Genomic DNA, 19767 nt, shown 5'->3' on the forward strand with positions numbered 1-19767 from the left:
GACTAGAGTTTTTTAGTTTCATGAATGACTACTTTTAATCTCACTCCCATTTAACAATACCTTCCTCCATTCTGTCCCCAACTTTCAACTAATCTACTCCTCCTCCTTCAACTACTCTTGTTTGGTTTGTTTCTTTCTTGGTTTCCTCCTGGATATTGTAGCAACTTTACTTTTTATTTTTTAATAACATGTTAAAGTTGAAGTAGAGTTCAATTGATAAATTCAGTTTCCCTGTGGTCATTTCTTTAGTTACCTCCTTTATTATATGCTATTTTGCTCTATTTTCTATCACTTTTCTTCCCATATCCCATGTCTTTTAAATATACACATATACGAAATTGAAATATTAAGCTGGATATATAGACTATATATATTTTGAGATATTTGCCTTGTCTTTGAAAATAAGCCTGTGAACTACCCACATTAACTTCCCCACATGCACCCTAAACCACACACATGCTATGTACATGCATACATATATTTGATATTAACTTTTTTTTAGCTTTGCCATGAACTGTGATTTTTTTAAAAAAAAATTCAAATAGGTAAATTCAGGAAGATCCCCAAAGAAAGGAAAATAAGTAGACAAAAGTCAATAACTCTGATCTAGATTCTAAAGGATTTTTTTTCATGAGGATCTTCTTTAGTTATCCTTAACTTAATGTCAGTGGGAATATACTTTGGTCTACAAATTGTTAGCCTCTTTGGTGTATTACTTTGCTCTTTCAGGATCCTTGGCATTAAGAATATATATGTAAACAGTATACTACTATAGTTTAAGTCATTTGTTTTTATATACATATACATTCTGAATGCAAAAATATCATACTTGAGCAATTATCATGTTTTCTTACCAATAATAAATATATGTAATATACTCAACAAAATAAGTTCAGTATAATTCCTTAGTAGTGAAAAAACTGATCTCCAACAGCTTATCTGGTCTGTAAAAGACAATGACAATGAAAAGATTGATTAATTTTATCTGTTAGGAAACCAAGGAAAACTAGGTCCACGATATCAAGAAACCACAAACCTACCCTCTTTCAGAAAGATGGAATCTGAAATGTTTTGTCAAACTTGGTTACTTCTATAAAGAATTATATCTGATCAGTCATTCTCAAGGGAAAAATCAACAGATTTCAGGAAATGATTACACAGATGTCCTCCCCTCCCCAGGTGATTTTATAGTTACATCTCATGGCCTTCAGCATATACCCTAATCCCCAATTTCTACTCATTATTCACTTATTCATGCATTTATAGATTTATTTATCAAACATTATTGCGCTCCTAATATCTGCCAGACATTGTACACTGTGCATTGTGCAGACATTAAGTTCAACAACTATGTGGCATCTGACACATTACTATTCATTTCAGAGAGTCCATTGAAATGAGATCATTCCCAATTCTTCCTAGACAATTGTGTATTACACAGAGTTGCCATAATATCCACAATCTGGAACCACTTTGTTATATGTGGATGTCTGGAAATAAGCCTCCCAATACTCTCCAATTCTTTATAGTAGGTTTCCTAAGATGATCCTCATGCAATGGGATGGTTGAGGCCACTGCTTCTCTCAACCCTTCTATTACTCATGTTATTCAGGTACAATACACTATTTTTTTTCCTAAAAGTCTGTTGAATGTGGATTAAGTGCTGTTACCAATATTATATAAAAAAAACAAAAACTGTATAAGCTGAAATTGTTCACTCTTGTATTAAAAGTAATATGCACTACAGTGTATTTCTAAGAACGTGAAATGCTTGGATAATTCTGGGGTAAGATCTGAACTGTTAAATAAGATGCTAATTGGGATCTTTGTTAGTTGGGTATGCAGCACACTGTGATGTCATCCACCAGGAGCTCTTTGCTCCTTGCCACATCTATATTAGCCCTGGGCTGTACTATCAGCTATGCCGCCACGATGCATGCAAGTGTGGAAGCTCCTGCCTGTGCAATGCTCTTGCCCACTATGCCTACCTCTGCGGCCAGCATGGTGTTCCCATTGATTTCAGAACTCAGATTTCTTTCTGTGGTGAGTACAATGGCACAGATAAAGACTATCAGATAATACCTTAGAGACCTCTATGTTTGTAGTGACTGCTTTTATTTTTTAAATGAAATGTCAATATTGCATGTAAGTTATTTGAAATATTCTCATAATGTACAAACATGAAAAGCAAATGAAATAATATCTTAAGATTGGAGATATGTTGGATAAGACCAATAACTTTTGACTAGTTTTGTAATAAACGAAATTATTGTAACTATGTTTTGAAATACGCAACAGAAATAATTTAAAACATTTGAAAAATTCTTATCGTGGAAATATCATATCTAAATATTGGAAAGTATGGAACAGATTATGTAATACAGTGACACAGTTGATTTGTATTTAAATAGATGTTATGCAACAGGCAATTATTATCAAGTTATTGGGGCTCTAATTTTCACACTTATGTTGTCTGCCATTTTCATTCATGGTAGATTGTTTCCTTGTGTGTTTTATAATTTTTTTAAATCAGCTTATTTTACCAGCACCCCACCAGACCCATTAGAATCTTTTGTGACTTAGGTTTTGGGGGTACCACTCTCACCACCTCTTCATTCCTTCATTGGATTTTTCCAGTTATTCCAGGGGTATCATTGGCTGGTGTTGACGTTAATTGCTCAATTTTGGCTTTCTAAGACGAAAATAGTGTAAATATAAAAGTAATGTAAATTCATATACCAAATTTGTTTAAGATATCAGCCTAGGATTTTAATTTCTTAGATGTAACTTTTTAATCACAGACCCAGCAGTTAGAGAAGCTTTTCTATCACCTTTCTATACTATGAGCCAGTTTCTTCTAGTCTGGGGGTTGACAAGTTACAACCACTGGGTCTCCTGCATTTTTGTGAATAAAATTTATTGAAATATAGTCATGCCCATTTGTCTGTGTGTTGTCTATGGCTGCTTCTGTACTACAAGGGCAGAATTGAGTAGTTGTGACTCAATTCAACATATATAGTTCTGCAAAGCTGAAAATATTTACCATTTGCGAAGCTGAAAATACTTACCATTTGGCCCTTTGCAGAAAAAGGTTTCCAACCCTTGCTTTAGTCCTTCATTTCCACTGAGGATGTTGCTCTTTGAGCATCCAAGTTAAGGGTCTCTCAATTCCTTGCCTTGTAACAGGCCAGCTTTCATTTTCTATCATAGACCTCTAAGGAGGCATAAAATGTTTCTATTTGCCATGGCAATCTTTCTCAAGTGATACTTCTTTGTCTTTAGCTGTGGTGTGCCAGAAGGGCATGCTGTACCATCACTGTTCCTCGTTCTGCCTCCATTCCTGCATTTCTCTCTCTTCCCCGGAGCAGTGCAGTGATGACTGTGCTGAAGGCTGTAATTGTCCGGAAGGCAAATTCTATGAAGACACTCTTAACTTTTGTGTACCCATGTAAGTTGTAGAAACAGGTTGGCAGCATCCTGTTTTAATCTCTTTTTCTCCTTACGGGCTAAATGAGCTTTCATGGAAGTTTTTGAAAAAATATTTCTTATCGTCTTTACTTTTTTTTAAAAAAAACCCTGCAAATGTTCATCAACAGTTACAGAAATAGCTAAGGAATCTCTGATGGTTGATCTTGAAGTGTATTCCTGCTTGCTTTTACCATAGTCAAATCAATAACAAGGTTTGTGCTTCACTGTCACATGGCAAACTTTAGTAGCAGTACTTTAATATCTCAGCACTCACAAATTTCTCAATTTACACACGAAGTAAAGCCCTTTGTCTTATACATAGTGTTAAATGATATATCAGTTATGTTTCTCTGAATTGCATTCAGTGATTTTTCTTGTGACTGAAACAACACAGTTTGTGAGTTGTATTTTAGAAAACAAAATTTGGAGCTATGCAAAACTTCATGTCTAAGCAGCTTTTGCCATTTGTGTAATAGGATTGCATGCAGTCTTGTAGAATAATGCAGACCTTAGAGTGTACCTTACAATGACCAATGGAGAGCACAAGGTCGGCTTGAATTTTAGTGGTTTTTGAAAAAAATTATATCCTATTTACTTTACTTTTTTTTCGTATAGATTCCACTGCCGTTGTCATTATAGGGGCAGTGTTTATCAACCTGGAGAGCTCATCCCCACACCCTCGGGCTTATGGTAGGTTTCAATGATGGGGACTGTGTTTGACAAATGATGTATGTTCTAATATAATTCTTTCTTTTATATATATATATTATTATACTTTAAGTTCTAGGGTATATGTGTACAACGTGCAGGTTTGTTACGTATGTATACATATGTGCCATGTTGGTGTGCTGCACCCATTAACTCGTCATTTACATTACATTAGGTATATCTCCTAATGCTATCCCTCCCCCCTCCCCCCACCCCACAACAGGCCCCGGTGTATGATGTTCCCCTTCCTGTGTCCAAGTGTTCTCATTGTTCAGTTCCCACTTATGAGTGAGAACATGCAGTGTTTGGTTTTTTTAACCCAAACTGTAAGTTGAAATATGACTTCTGTAATTAAAAAATAAAGATAACAATGTAATCTTTAAATATGTTATAATCATGTGATTGTATATATATGTACAAACACATATATACATAATACATGCATATATGACATTTCAAAGTGAAATAACCAAGTTTTGTAGTCATAACTGCAGAAAGGAGTTATGAATTTAAGTACCTCACAGTGAAATGAAAGTCCTTTGATCATTTTTTGTTATTAGATAGAAGTTAGGGGTGAAGTACGTGTTTAAATACCACAGTATTACTGAATAGGCTAAAAAAAAAGCAATTTCAAAATAGATTTGAAAAATGTCCTGCACAGTAGTAAGTGTGCCTCCTCCCCAGGCCCATCAATACTAGAAAGATAACACTTAATCATAGGATAACACTCATTCTGGTTATAAATTTTCTGTTGAAAATCTAGGCACGTCCATGCAGCAGTCCATACTTACATATAATTCCTAACCTCCCCTTTTTAGTTGCCCCATAGGTGCCAACAGATAATAATAGACAGTAGATAATAACAATAATAATCATTTCTAACCATTACTGTGTACCTTGTTTTGTGCTGGCACCATTCTAAGTGTTTAATATCTATTATTAAAATACGTACTCATCACCATAACCCTAAGAGATAGGCAATGTTGTTTTATCCTGATTTACAGGTGAGGAAAATGGGATACAGGTGGCTAAGGAACCTGATACTAAAGCTGGGAGTTAGTCCCAGGCAACCTGGCTCGGCAGTGCTTGTCTCCTGCCTACTTTGCTCTGCAGCTGATTTTTGTATTCACAGCAGAATATTGATTATGCTCAATTTACCTTTATCTTTATCTCCACCTTTTTTCCTATCCACATCAAGACACAGTGGCAACTAGCTCTTGGATCTTTCTGTGGTAGGCAGTACTATTATTCACACAGTTTCCCAAGCCAGAGCTCCAGGAATCATTTTCGACTCTTTCCTCTTGCTCAAAACACCTAATCAGTAAATACCCAGCAACTTTGGATTTTACTTGATTTTACTTTCTACGCGTAGTCAAAAGCCATTTCTTCCTTTCCATCATCACTGCTTTAGCAATCAGTGTGTCTCATTTTCTCTTCCCTGGACCTTCCTCTCTGGTGTTCTTGCCTCTAGTTTTTCCCCTCTTTCATTCTGCCGAGGTGTCATGTCTTTTTGGATTTAACATAATTAATGTATGTAAACTTAGCAAAGAAAAAAAAAGTAACCATCCCTCCTCAATGAAAAAAAATCAAAATTCACTTAATATAGTGACTTTGTTAGCCATTCCTTTTTAAAAGCCTTTGTCCCAGAATAAGTATGATATGGAAGACCTGGATATGTGATCTGAGACTTGTCTGTCTCAGTTCCTCTGTGCTATTCAAAGTGTGAGCAAATTCAATCAGAAGTGACTCACTCAGTGGTGAATCACACCTCTGAGTGTTATTCTAGTGTTCAACTATGCATTGCATATTTTTTATGTGATGTGGACTGTATATGTGATTCAGTTTCTTCATCTGGGCTTAAATATAGAACATATGATCTGGTCCAAAGCTGAAAGAAAAACTGTATTGGAGTTATTGAGAACTAATGTGTTGTTTTCCATCATGTTATCTTCTTCAGGGATTTTCAAGGTTAATTTTTCCTATATGTGGCTCTTGCCTTATACTCTGACTTTAGAATGTAAGTTGCAAGGAAGCTGTGACTCCACCCTATCTTCAATGCTGCTGCCAAAATGATTCAAAGCAACCATATCACTTTTCTGCTTAGGTCTTCAATGGCTCACCTCAGGGGTAAAATCTTAGCATCTTCTAGGAGCTAGCCTCTGCCTCTTTTGGCATTCTCACAGCCTGTCCCTTCCTGCATTGCACTTTGCTATGTAGAATGCTGCTTTACTTCTTCATGGTTTATGTGTTTCCACTGAGTGTTATAGCCTTCCTACCTTAGGTGTGCCATAACCTCCATCCACTCTTCAAAACTGTTCAGACTTTACTTCCTTTGATTCCCTGATGTTGGTTGCCAACAGATTTTAAAAACATTTTTTCTTTGTTTTACTTCTATCTCTTAACATATTTCTATGTTGCATGTGTCACACTGCATACATTATTTATTTGTGTGTCTTCCCCTTCTGTGAGACAAATTATGGTAAGAACTATGAATTTTGATGTTCATGTCTCCCATGCCTATCCCAATGCTCCACACTTATAGGTGTTTGATAAAGTGTTGTGTTGAAATAACGTTCCTGAAATTGGACCTAACCCAACAGCTTGTAAAAACTTCTGTGGGAAAAATAACATTTGTATAATGTACTCAATCAATTCTTGTACATTAGATTGTTGTCGAAATTCAGGAAAAAAAAAAAAACAACAACAACAGATTTGGTTCCATAAATTAACTATTTATTTACTTCTAGCCAGTGTTCAAATGGGACTGTGAAATGTGATGAATTAGCAACGCCCTCTGCTGGTAAGATCTTAAAAGATGTTTTCCTGAATGAGGGTACAGCTCTGATACCACCTCCACTCCTGGCAGAAGTCATCAATCACCTCTTCTTCCCAATGTGCATGGCTATAGCCTTGGGAATATTCTTCAACATGGTGTTCCAGTGCTTCTTAACTTTTTCCACATTGAAAATTATAATATTTTTAGGACAGTCTGGGTTGAACATATAAGTCAGCTCAGGGGCAGAGCAGGTCAACCCAGGGATGCTGCCTAGATGCTGCCTACCAGAGGACCACCTCAGGCATCCCAAGGACTTTAGGGATAGGTATCTAGGCAAGTGTTGTAACCCATTTGTGGGACGGAAATTGGGAAAATCTATTTTAGACCTTCACTTCTCAGATTTTAGTGTGCACATGTGGGGATCTTGTTAAAATGCAGATTCTGATTCATTAGGTCAGGGGTGATACCTGAAATTCTACATTTCTATCAGTGACCAAGATAACATTAATACTTCTGGTTCCTGGGCTGCATTATGAGTAGCATGGCTCTGGGACTAGTAGCAATAAATTTAACAATGCATGTAAAATGACATCCACTGTCATCCCTTCAGAATGTCATTTTAAATACCTTTCCTAAGATCTTATGTATTAGGACCATATATATTATTTATTTTCATCATATAAAGAGCCTCAAATTCTCAGTTACTATGGGCAAATTCTAGGCACATAATAAACAATACTTGCTTTCATAGATTTTAATGGGCAGGAAGAGTGTAGGCTAATAAAAGTAATTGTGAGCTATTATTGCTTTGTTATGTATTTGAATGGCCTGGTATATATTATTATTAAAGAGCTTTGAATTACATGCCCTGAATTTACTTTACAAGGATTCAGACAAGCCTAGGGCTTCTTTACAAGACATGTTTATGGACCACACACATTCAGTAGCTACAGGGCCATCCTGACTCTGCCCCATTTCTTTCAGGGTGACTCGCCCCCATTTGATTCAATGAAGGGAAGCCCAGGTGGCTAGCCTTCTCACAGAGGAACCAACGGGATTTTATCCCTTTGGCCCCACTTGAGGAAATTTATTTGATCTCTAAGAGCCCAAAAGCTTTCTGGAAGAATATGGAGCCCCTGTCCTGACTATAGTTATGTCTACTTCTGCACTTCTGTGGTATAGTGAGAACTGATATAAACAATGACTCGAGGTGAAGCAAGATTTAGAATAATCGTGTGTTCATTGTAGCTTTGTAAAAGCCACAATGCTTTTACATTATGCTTAAAAATTGATAACATATGCTGAAAAATTGATAATATATGTATGAATTAATGAAAATATCTTGTTTTTTGACTTCAGAAAATTATATTCTAGTTAGTTACTGTCTTATGGAAGGCAGCTAACATTCTCATACTCAAAATAGGTTTAGAATAAACCTATTTTACGAATTTTGGTGTTCATATCTCCCATGCCATGACAAAAAGTTAAGGACATTTTGTCTGTGCTTATATCTGAAGTTCACATCTGCCCAGAGGGAAAAGAGTATTTCGACTGCAGGTTTCCTGACCCTGAATTACCAGCTGGTGGTGTTAATTGTGAGACTACATGTGCAAACCTAGCCATGAACTTCACCTGCACCCCATCCTCACCCTGTATAAGTGGCTGTGTTTGTGCTCCAGGGTAAGCCTCTTCTTCATAATACAGGACATTCAGGATTTGCCTGAAAGCACAATATCTCCTGAAAACATTCTTTATAGAAATAGCCAGAATTGTTGTTCTGACTAGTGGTTAACTGGGTTGGTAGCTAGAAGACTATTGTGATTGTTTTGCTTGGCTCATGTGACATTGTGAAATATTATTAATGTAATACACTGAATTGAGGAGAAAACTCATTTCTGGATGAAGCTGGAATTTCTCCCCTGATGAAACTGCAATTTTGAGAAAGTGACACAATTAATCACTCTTCATTCAAAACACTCAAGTACATTTTTAAATATTCTGTTGTGCAGTTACTGGTATTGATGTGAAGTTGTAATAGTGATGCCAACTGTTTTATCTTAAAGAAAATAGTGTATTGAGGCTACAAAGGGCAGTGGGTAAGAGTGGGAGCTCTGGCATCAGACACACCACTGCTCAAATCCCAGCCCTGACACTGTTAGTGGAGTGATTTTTCTGCAAGTTCTTTTTAAGCCTCAATTAGGCATTGTGATGTGTGTGTGTGTGTGTGTGTGTGTGTGTGTGTGTGTGTATTTAAAAATATGAGCCACTATTTTGTGGCAGCATATATTCTACTCCTATCTTCATAAATATTCTTCCATTGCAGAAATGCCTAGTGCACGTGAAAGACAAACACAGAATCTTGTGGCTATTGGCTTCCTCACAGGCACACATATAATCTGGCCTCCCTGGCCCTCCCTCTTCTGGTAATGAAATAGAGGCTGTGCAGAGGGAGTGCCATCTAAGGCAAACAGGTCACCCATTCTTCCTCAATGAACATGTTCACACAAAGGGATTCCTGGGATCAGCTCATATAAACCAGGGGCAAAGAAGAGCGAAGTCTTGTGGTTTGTTTCCCAGGAGAATCGCATTTGTCTAAATGGCCCCCATCTGGAATAGGTTGAAGAGCCAAGTAACTTGGAACTGGCATTAATCTCTTTAGAAAGAAAGGACATAGGAGGCAGAGACAAGAAGGTCACAAAAGAACAAGTGCCTGTGGCTGGGAAAATAAAGACAGGTAGAAATAAGGCCATAGAGCAGATAAGCAAGAAAGACATTTTAGTAAAAAGGAGAAGGGAAATAAAACTTTTATTATGGTAGAATAATTAAAACCCACAACATTGCTTGATTTATTTGATTTGATTGTGACTCTTAGGAATGCATGGCTAATTAAAGCCATATCCTAATTTTGTTTTATATGCTGTGCTTGAGCTATTATCTTTTAAAATATATTTACTGTCACCTTTGACATTTAGTTGGACAGTGATTTATTTACTGGCTAAATCTCATTACAAAACGTTAAGGAGATTTCCTCCTACCTTCTCTGACTGTATTGAAATAAATGTGTGTGGAATTGACTTAGAGGCCTCTGACAGATTTGGAAATATTTTATTAAGATAGCCTTCTCCTACAATATTGTTTATGGTAATGTGATTTGCCCTGTCTTCTATGTGACCTTGTCTGGCTCATTTTGGCAAAATAGTCCAGTGTGACTTGTTTCATGTGGCTCCTAACAGTGCCAGCAGTTTATTGACTGTAAAAGGACCACATAACCCTAATTGAGAAATCACTGTGGATTGAAGAAATGGAAAATAGTATAGAGGAAAAGTCAGATGGAAATGGCTTCTATGCTGGCCCTCCTTATAAGCCGAAGTACCTCATGGCAAGTTACTTAACCACTTGAAATCTCAAGTTTCTCTTTTAATAATGGATATAACACTATATTTACTGCTTGGATGATTGAGTATATGCTGCACACCAGTTATATAGTAAGAGCTCAGGAAATGTTTATTTCTTATCCCACTGCCCAAACTTGCTTAAAGCAGATACAAGCATACTTTGTTTCATTGTGTGTTTTGCTTTATTGCACTTCACAGGTGTTGCATTTTTTACAAATTGAAGGTGTGTGGCAACCCTGCATCAAGCAAGTCTGTTGGTGCCATTTTCCAACAGCATGTGCTTACTTGGTGTCTCTGTGTTGCATTTTGGTAATTTTTGCAATATTTCAGAACTTCTTCATTATCATTATATTTGTTATGGTAATCTGTAAACAGTGAACTTTGATTATTATGTAATTATTTCAGGGTTCCACAAATGGTGCCCATATAAAATGGAAAAATTAATTGATGAATGTTGTGTGTGTTCCGATTTCTCCATGTATAGGCCATTCCACCATCTCTCTTGCTCTTCTCAGGTCTCTCTATTCCCTGAGACACATACTGAAATTAGGCCAATTAATAACTCTACAATAGTCACCAAAAGTTCAAGGGAAAGGAAGAGTCACACATCTGTCACCTTAAATCAAAAGCTAGAAATGATTAGATTTAGTGAGGAAGGCGTATTGAAAGCTGAGATGGGCTACAAGCTAGTCCTTTTGCAACAGTTAGCCAAATTGTGAATGCAAAGGAAAAGTTCATGAAAGAAATGAAAAGTGCTACTACTCCAGTGAACCCACAAGTGGTAAGAAAGCAAAGCAGCTAGCTGTTATGGAGAAAGTTTTAGTAGTCTGGATAGATCAAATCAGCTGCAACATTCACTTCTGCAAAGGCTTAATCCATAGCAAGGCTTTAACTCTTTTCAATTCTATAATGGCTGAGAGAGGTGACAAAGCTGCAGAAGAAAAGTTTGAAGCCAGCAGAGGTTGGCTCATGGAGTTTAAGAAAAGAAACTATCTCCATAACATAAAAGTGCAAGTGCTGATGGAGAAGCTGCAGCAAGTTATCCAGAAAATGCAACTAAGATAATTGATGAAGGTGGCTACACTAAACAATAGATTTTCAATGTAGATGAAACAGATTTATATAGGAATAAAGTGCCATCTAGGACTTTCTTAGCTAGAGAGAAGGCAATGCTTGTCTTCAAAGTTTCCATGGACAGGCTGACTCTCTTGTTAGGGGCTAAGGCAGCTTGTGACTTTAAGTTGAAGCCAGTGCTCATTTACCATTCAAAAAATCCTAGGGCCCTTAAGAATTATGCTAAGTCTACTCTACCTGTGCTCTGTAAATGGAACAACAAAGCCTGGGTGGCAGCACATCTGTTTACAGCATGGTTTACTGAATATTTTCAGCCCACTGTTGAGACCTGATGCCTAGAAAAAAAATTCCTTTTAAAATATTACTACTTATTGGCAGTGCCCCTGGCACCTAGGAGTTCCAGTGGAGATGCAGAAGGATATATTAATGTTGTTTTCATGCTTGCTAACACATTTATTTTGCAGCCATTGATCAAGTAGTAATTTCAACTTTAAAGTCTTATTATTTAGGAAATACATTTCACAGGGCTATACCTGCCATAGATAGTGATTTCTCTGATGGATCTGGGAAAAGAAAATTGAAAATATTTTGGAGAGTATTCACTATTCTAAATACCATTAAGAACATTAGTGATTCATGGGTAGAGGTCAAAATATCAACATGAACAGGAGTTTGAAAAAAGTTTATTCTAACCCTCACGGATAACTTCGAGGGTTTTAAGATGTCAGTGGAGGAAGTAACTGCAGATGCAAAGGAAATAGCAAGAGAACTAGAATTAGAAGTGAAGCCTGAAGATATGACTGATTTGCTTCAATCTCATGATAAAACTTGAATGGATGAGGAGTTGCTTCTTATAGATGAGCAAAAAAAGTGGTTTCTTGAGATGTGATCTATACTTGGTGAAGATGCTGTGAACATTGTCAGAATGATAATAAAAGATTTAGAATATTGCATAAACTTAGTTGATAAAGCAGTGGTAGGGTTTAAGATGACTGACTGCAATTTTGAAAGAAAATTTTAGGTAAAACACTATCAAATGCATTGAACACTACAGAGAAATCTTTTGTGAAAGGGGGAGTCAATCAATGTGGCAAACTTCACTGTGTCTTATTTCAAGAAATTGCCACAGATATCCCAGCCTTCAGCAACTACCACCCTGATTAGTCAGCAGCCATCGACATTGAAGCAAAACCCTCCTTCAGCAAAAAGATTATGGCTCCTTGAAGGCTCAGATGATCATTAACTTTTTTTTTTTGCAATAAAGTATTTTTAAATTAAGGTATGTATATTTTTTAGATATAATGCTATTATGCATTTAATAGACTATGCTGTAAATATAACTTTTATGTGTACTAGGAGCCAAAAAATCTGTGTGACTTGCTTTATTGTGATATTAACTTTATTGCTGTGGTCTAGAACCAAATTAACAATATCTCTGAAATACACCTATAATTTACAGTGATTTAAAGTTTTCCTTTTCCTTCTTCCAGTTTTGAGTAGTTATGAAAAACTCATCAGTCATTAATTAGCAATGCCAGTTAAAACCATGACTTTGGCTGGGGATATAAGAATTGTGGTTCATTTTGGTGAGGTTTCCCTCACTTAAACAACTGAACAATTAAAGTTTATGAAGAGTCTAATGTTTGAGGCATTGTGTTAAGCTATAGGAATGGGGGGTACTAAAATACATTTATTAGATAATAATAGAATCTACCTTAGGGGATTGTCACTAGGATAAGATCAGTTAGGGGCATAGTTAAAATGGTTAGAATAGTGCCTTGCCATAGTAAGTAGTCAAGAATATTAGTTTTGTTATTGTTCTTATAGTTCTTATTGTTCTTATAGTTATTGTCACTATAAGCTATTTAATGAAGTACTTAACAGTTCATTGTGATAAATCCTCCAATAAAAGTTTATAAAGTTGCTAAGTATAGGGACTATGTGAAGGAGCTGGGGACATAAAAGATTGCGTCGAATTGAGTTGTAAGTGATAAGTTTGCCAGAGAGAACATAGGAGAAAAATTTTCTAGGAAGAAGAAAAATTCAAAGCTCAGGATGCATAGCTAGAAGTTTGGGAGGGCCAAGGTGACAGACTGTAGAATCGAGGTCATTGTTGGTCTGAAAGAAAGAAATCTAAGTGAGATAATGCATCATTTATATAAATACGTTTCTTCAGTTGTCTTCTATGTGCTACATATTGTGTGACATGAACATAAACAAGATATTTATGGTCCTCTCGAGTGAAGCTGAAAGTCTAGTGGACAGCATATACACTGAATAAGGAATTACAGTACTGTGTATGAACAGCCATGAGAGAGAAAGCAGAGAGCTAAAACAACATGAGAAATTATTTCTGTTTTAGAGAAGAGGCAAGAATTCAGGGTTCCTGAATTCCATGTTAATTTTTATAATCTTGAATTTTTATATTTTAAAGCAAAATGTAAAAAAAGTTTTATACCTTATCTATTTTAGGAGCTTTTAATTTTTATTTATTTATTATTTATTATTTGTTATTTAAATAAATTAAATTATAGATTAATTCATAATAAAAATTATTTAAATAATGACAACTAATTTTCAAATTTAATGTTTTTATCTTTATTTTATATATTTATTATATTTATAATTAATTACAAAATTATTGTTCTATTATCATTATTTTGTTAACACTTCTAGAAAAAAATATTTATTAAAACTTTTAGAAAAAATTGTAAGAATATTGAAATATATGTTTATATTAAATGATTTGATGTTATATGTAATATATATTTAATCTTCATATCAAATATTTAGATAACACACCAAAATTAATTCTTCCCTGAGATTAGTTCAATTTTTATATTAAAATTTTATACTTAATTATATATTTATATTTAAATTATATATTAATATATAACATTTGTATGTGTTTAACTTTTATAGCCATAGACATTTTTAGACACTTTCAGCGTATAATCGTTCAAGAAGAAAATAACACTTGAAGGAAAACCAACATTCAAAAGTTATCACATTAAATAAATAAGAAACAATGTGAAACACTTAATATGTTTTTAGTTCCACACACACCTAAGTTAAACTCTCCTGCTTTCAACTTTAAACTCTCAGAAAGAAGCTTTTGATTACTCTCTATATCTTGTAACAAAAATGTTAACCATTTAATAATTTACTGTTTCATCAGAAAATTGTAGGCCCTATAGACTCTTTTAAGTAGCAGATATTAAAGAACGGGACTCTCATTTCCTCTATAAATTTTTTTTCGGGATGACTCACTTTATTAGAAATTTAGGCTTCTGTCTTCCTTTCATGCACTTAGTGAATAGCAAAAAGGTCAACATATCACATCTAGTCATTTGCCTGGCATTTAGTACTGCGATATGTAAGGTACTATGTGGAAAAAGCGAGGAGAAAGACTGGATTCAACTCCTCAGTAGGTTAGATAGAGTGCCTTAGACAGCTCTAATAAATATAGATGACAGTGTTAATATGCTAAGATTACTGATATTTTAAAACTGAAATCTGTAGTTCATACTAAATAGCATTTTATTCTTCATTTGGAAGAATGGCAGAGCACAGAGGAAAGTGTTATGTTCCTGAAAGCTGCCCATGTATTTGGAAAGATTGGGAGTATCTCTCAGGAGAAGTGATTGCTACACCGTGTTACACCTGGTAAGGAGATCCATTTATTTCACAAATATTTTCCTAAGTAATTGTGTAAATTTCAATCATCTTTTATTTATTTAATGAGACTGACATCAGCAAAAAGTAAATCAAGCCTCAGCAAATAATTTAAAGGCCTGCAGGAGTTGGTGGACAGTTACTATCTGCAGGGGACTATATCATTATTTTTATGCATATTTGTTCAGCCCAGAAGAAAACTGTGAAACACAACAATCTAAAATTTTAATAGGAAAAAAAATCTCATGTTTATAAGAAAGTGCTAAATGTTACAAAGAAAAGACCGTATTTAATGGAAGGTTTTCTGTTTCAAGGTAAGTCAAAAGAATACCATAAAATAAAATTTGAAATATAATTTCCCTAAAATATGGACAAAGATTCTAAACTCATGAGCAATGTCATGTCTAATGCATTTAAATTTACTCAAATATGGGAGATGGCATTGTGCCTTTTCAGCTACCAGCAGACCTGTGTTCAGTTTTTCATTCTATCATCTACTTTCTGTGTGACCTATGCACAATTCCTAGGCTCGGTTTTGGTGTCTGATAATTTATTTAAAGGAAGTGAAAAACGTATGCCTAATTTGTCAATGTAATAGGTGGTATCAGAATGAACTGGCAATATTCGTAAGGGATATTGACTCATGAATTCTCTTGAATACAGACATTCCAATGTTGCTGTCACTTGAAATCACTAGTTAGAGTCGTTTCTTTAGAAAGGTAACTTTTGTTATTTTTAAATAGCGTTTGTCGACGAGGAATGTTCAATTGCACATATTATCCATGCCCAGCAGTGTGCACAATATACGGGGACCGACATTATTATTCTTTTGATGGACTAGAATATGACTATATCAGTGATTGCCAGGTGTTTTTGATAAAGGTAGGTCACAGTTACACATTTTTATTTGCATTCGTGTAAAGATTTAATGTAAAAAACAAGTATGCTGGTCCCTGATATATCAAATTCATGTGTTATTTATAAAACCTATAAAACAATTATATATATTTTCAACTTTTATTTCAGGTTCGGGGGTACTTGGGAAGGTTTGTTAATGTGGGTATATTGCATGTTGCTGGGGTTTGGTGTACAAAGAATTTCATCATGCAGGTAGTAGCATAGTACCCAATAGATAGTTTTTTGACCCTTACCCTCCTCCCATCCTTCACCCTTAACTAGTAGGCCCCAATGTCTATTATTCCCCTCTTTGTTTTCATATATACCCAATGTTTAGCTCCCACTTATAAGTGAGAACATGCAGTATTTGGTTTTCTGTTCCTGTGTTAATTCACTTATGATAATGGTCTCCAGCTGCATCCATGTTGCTGCAAAAGACATTTCTTTCTTATGGCCGCGTAATATTCCATGGTGTATATGTACCACATTTTCTTTATCCATTCCACTGTTGATGGGCATTTAGGTTGATTCCATGTCTTTGCTATTGTGAGTAGTGCTGCAATGAATGTATGCATACATGTGTCTTTACAGTAGAATGATTTATATTCCTTTGGGTATATACACAATAATGGGATTGCTGGGTTGACTGGTAACTAATTGCCACGCTGCTTTCTACAGTGGCTAAACTAATTTACATTCTCACCAGCAGCATATAGCAGTGTATAAGCATTCCCTTTTCTTTGCAACCTTGCCAACATCTGTTGTTTTTTTGACTTTTTAATAATAGCCATTTTGACTGCTGTGAGATGATATCTTATTATGGTTTTGATTTGCATTTCTCTAATAATTAATGATGTTGAGCATTTTTTCATATGCTTGTTGGCTGCATGTATGTATTCTTTTGAGATGTGTCTGTTCATGTCCTTTGCCCATTTCTAATGGGGTTGTTTTGTACTTATTGACTTGTTTAAGTTCCTTGTAGATTCTGGTTATTAGGCCTTTGTAGGGTGCATAATTTGCAAATATTTTCTCCCATTCTGTAGGTTTTCTGTTTATTTTGTGGACATTTCTTTGGGTGTGCTGAAGCTCTTTAGTTTAATTAGGCCCCACTTGTCAATTTTTGTTTTTGTTGCAATTGCTTTAGGTGTCTTTGTTATGAAATCTTTGACAAGGCCTACATCCAGAATAGCATTCCCTAGGTTTTCTTCTAGGTTTTTTATGATCTTAGGTCTTACTTTTAAGTCTTTAATCCATCTTTGGTTGATTTTTGTATTTAATGCAAGGAGATGTTCCAGTTTCAACCTTCTGCATATGGCTAGCCGGTTATCCCAGCAGCATTTATTGAATGGAGAATCCTTTCCTCATTGCTTATTATTGTCAGCTTTGTCAAAGATCAGATGGTTGTAGGTATGTGGCTATGTTTTTGGGTTCTCTAACCTGTTCCATTGTGTCTGTTTTTGTGCCAGTACCATGCTGTTTTGGTTGTTGTAGTCTTGTAGTATAGTTTGGAGTTGGGTAGTTTGATGCTTCCAGCTTTGTTCTTTCTGCTTAGGAATGGCATTGAATTTGTAGATAGCTTTGGGAAGTATGGCCATTTTAACAATATCGATTCTTCCTACCCATGAGCATAAAATGTATTTCCATTTGTTTGTGTCGTCTTGATTTCTTTCAGCAGTGTTTTGTAATTCTTGTTGTAGAGATCTTTCATTTTCCTGGTTAGCTGTATACCTAGGTATTTTTTTTTGTGTGTATGGCTATTGTGAATGGAATTACATTCTGGATTTTGCTCTCAGCTTGAACGCTATTGGTGTATAGAAATGCTGCTGATTTTTCTACATTGGTTTTGTATCCTGAAACTTTACTGAAGTTGTTTATCAGTTCTAGGAGCCTTTGGGCAGAGGCTATGAGGTTTTCCAGGTGTAGAATCATATTGTCTGTGAAGAGAGATACTTTGACTTCCTCTTCCTATTTGGATGCCTTTTATTTATTTCTTTTGCCTGATTGCTTTGGCTAGGACTTCCAGTACTATGTTGAATGAGAGTGATGAGAGTGGGCATCCTTGTCTTGTTCCACTTCTCAGTGGAATTGGGTCCAGCTTTTGCCCATTTGGAATGATGTTGGTTGTGGGTTTGTCATAGAAGGCTGTTAATATTTTGAGGTATGTTCCTCTAATGCCTAGTTTTTAGAGGATTTTTAATATGAAGGATGTTGAATTTTATCCAAAGCTTTTTCCTGCATCTGTTAAGATGATCACGTGGTTTTTGTTTTTAGTTCTGTTTGTGTGATGAATCACATTTATTGATTTGTGTATGTTGCACCAACCTGTCATTCCAGGAATAAAGTCTACTTGATTGTGGTGGATTAGCTTTTTGATGTGCTGCTAGATTCAGTTTGCTAGTATTTTGTTGAGGATTTCTGTGTCTATGTTAATCAGGGATATTGGCCTGAAGTTTTCTTTTTTCATTGTATCTCTGCCAGGTTTTGGTATTTCTTTAACTCATTCTTAACTTTTATTATTTATAGGTAATGGGCTAGTTCTTAAACATTCTGTGCCTCTGTTTCCTCATCTATAAAATGAGAAAAATAATTGTGAAAGAAGTTCTGAGGATTGAATAGATAAACATATATAAAAGGCTTAGATAGTATTTGATATAAAGTGAGTGTTCAATAAATGTTAGCCATTTTTATTGTTATTAACTTGGTTTGGTGAATATAAATATAACACATTATACCATAATTGGGTTATACATTTTTTATGGTTATGACAATAAAAAGATATGCTCAATTCTAGAAATGCCATTTTGATGATATGCTTTGGTAAACTCCAGGCTTTATATATCTGATAAAATCCTTAAAATTTCTTACATTGAATGCATTTGAATTACCTGTATACTCAAATTTTAGGCATTACTGATCACAGATTTACATTTCTAAATGAAAAATGTGAGCTTTAGAAAGAAGTCACACAAGAATAAACAAAATAACATCTTTTCCTCCAGCAAACTAACCTATGATTAATGCATTTTTTTCTGGATATGACTTTTATATTATTAGAGGTTTGTGTGTGATTCTGTTATTTAAGCCTAAGTCAAGAAAACAGACTATCTTCTATTTTATATTAGTTCTGTTACATAAAAAATGAATAGTAAAATCTATAGCCTTTTAAACTTAAGGAAGTTTCCTGCTTATGTTTTACGTCATTGGATTTTCCTGTTGGTACTTGTCTTGTCTTCCTTTATGAATGGTTTTAAGTTTCTTAAAGAATAAATACCTAGGAATGGATTTGGCAGTCATATAATTATAACGGATGGTAAGTTGCCTATAGGGTATTTTTTTTTTTTGTCTTGTGTTGTTTGGATTATTTTCGGAGCCTACGGAAGGCACACTAAAGAATACATTCTCTAAGTATCTTCTTTGAACAAGCCTGTTTTAGCAAACAATTTTATATTAGAATCCTTTCATCCCCTGAGGTTTAGAGTATAAATTTAGAGGCTTAGAAAAGTAGATAACAGTTTAGAAATTTGAACACATAAACAAATATACTTTTCAGGTTGATTTTATATCAAATCCTCACTTTCCTTGATATTTAGGTGCCTCTGACACTCCTTTAAGTTACCTCCACCCTTGACTTTCTGGATATTATGATTCTTTCTCTCTGGTTTCTTCTTTGTCTTGTGTTGCCTTTTCCTCTTACATAAGCCCCCACTCAGAGATGACTGATTTGGTTCCTTCAGAGCAAGGACCAAGTCTTGCTCATCATTGTTTCACAAGGGA

The 19767-nt window shown here is 35.1% G+C and overlaps 1 protein-coding gene across 1 annotated transcript in view; it reads left to right on the plus strand.

Annotated features, from left to right (window-relative positions):
- OTOGL (otogelin like) overlaps positions 1 to 19767 on the plus strand; it is a 231764-nt gene that overhangs the window by 115665 nt on the left and 96332 nt on the right. The window contains exons 21-27 of the mRNA XM_055095938.2: positions 1834 to 2043; positions 3283 to 3448; positions 4084 to 4158; positions 6924 to 6976; positions 8470 to 8632; positions 14980 to 15087; positions 15840 to 15978. Of these exons, the coding sequence (XP_054951913.1) occupies positions 1834 to 2043; positions 3283 to 3448; positions 4084 to 4158; positions 6924 to 6976; positions 8470 to 8632; positions 14980 to 15087; positions 15840 to 15978 (914 nt within the window). The remainder of the gene's footprint in view (positions 1 to 1833; positions 2044 to 3282; positions 3449 to 4083; positions 4159 to 6923; positions 6977 to 8469; positions 8633 to 14979; positions 15088 to 15839; positions 15979 to 19767) is intronic.

Source organism: Pan paniscus, chromosome 10 (assembly GCF_029289425.2).
Source record: "Pan paniscus chromosome 10, NHGRI_mPanPan1-v2.0_pri, whole genome shotgun sequence".
NCBI lineage: Eukaryota > Metazoa > Chordata > Mammalia > Primates > Hominidae > Pan > Pan paniscus.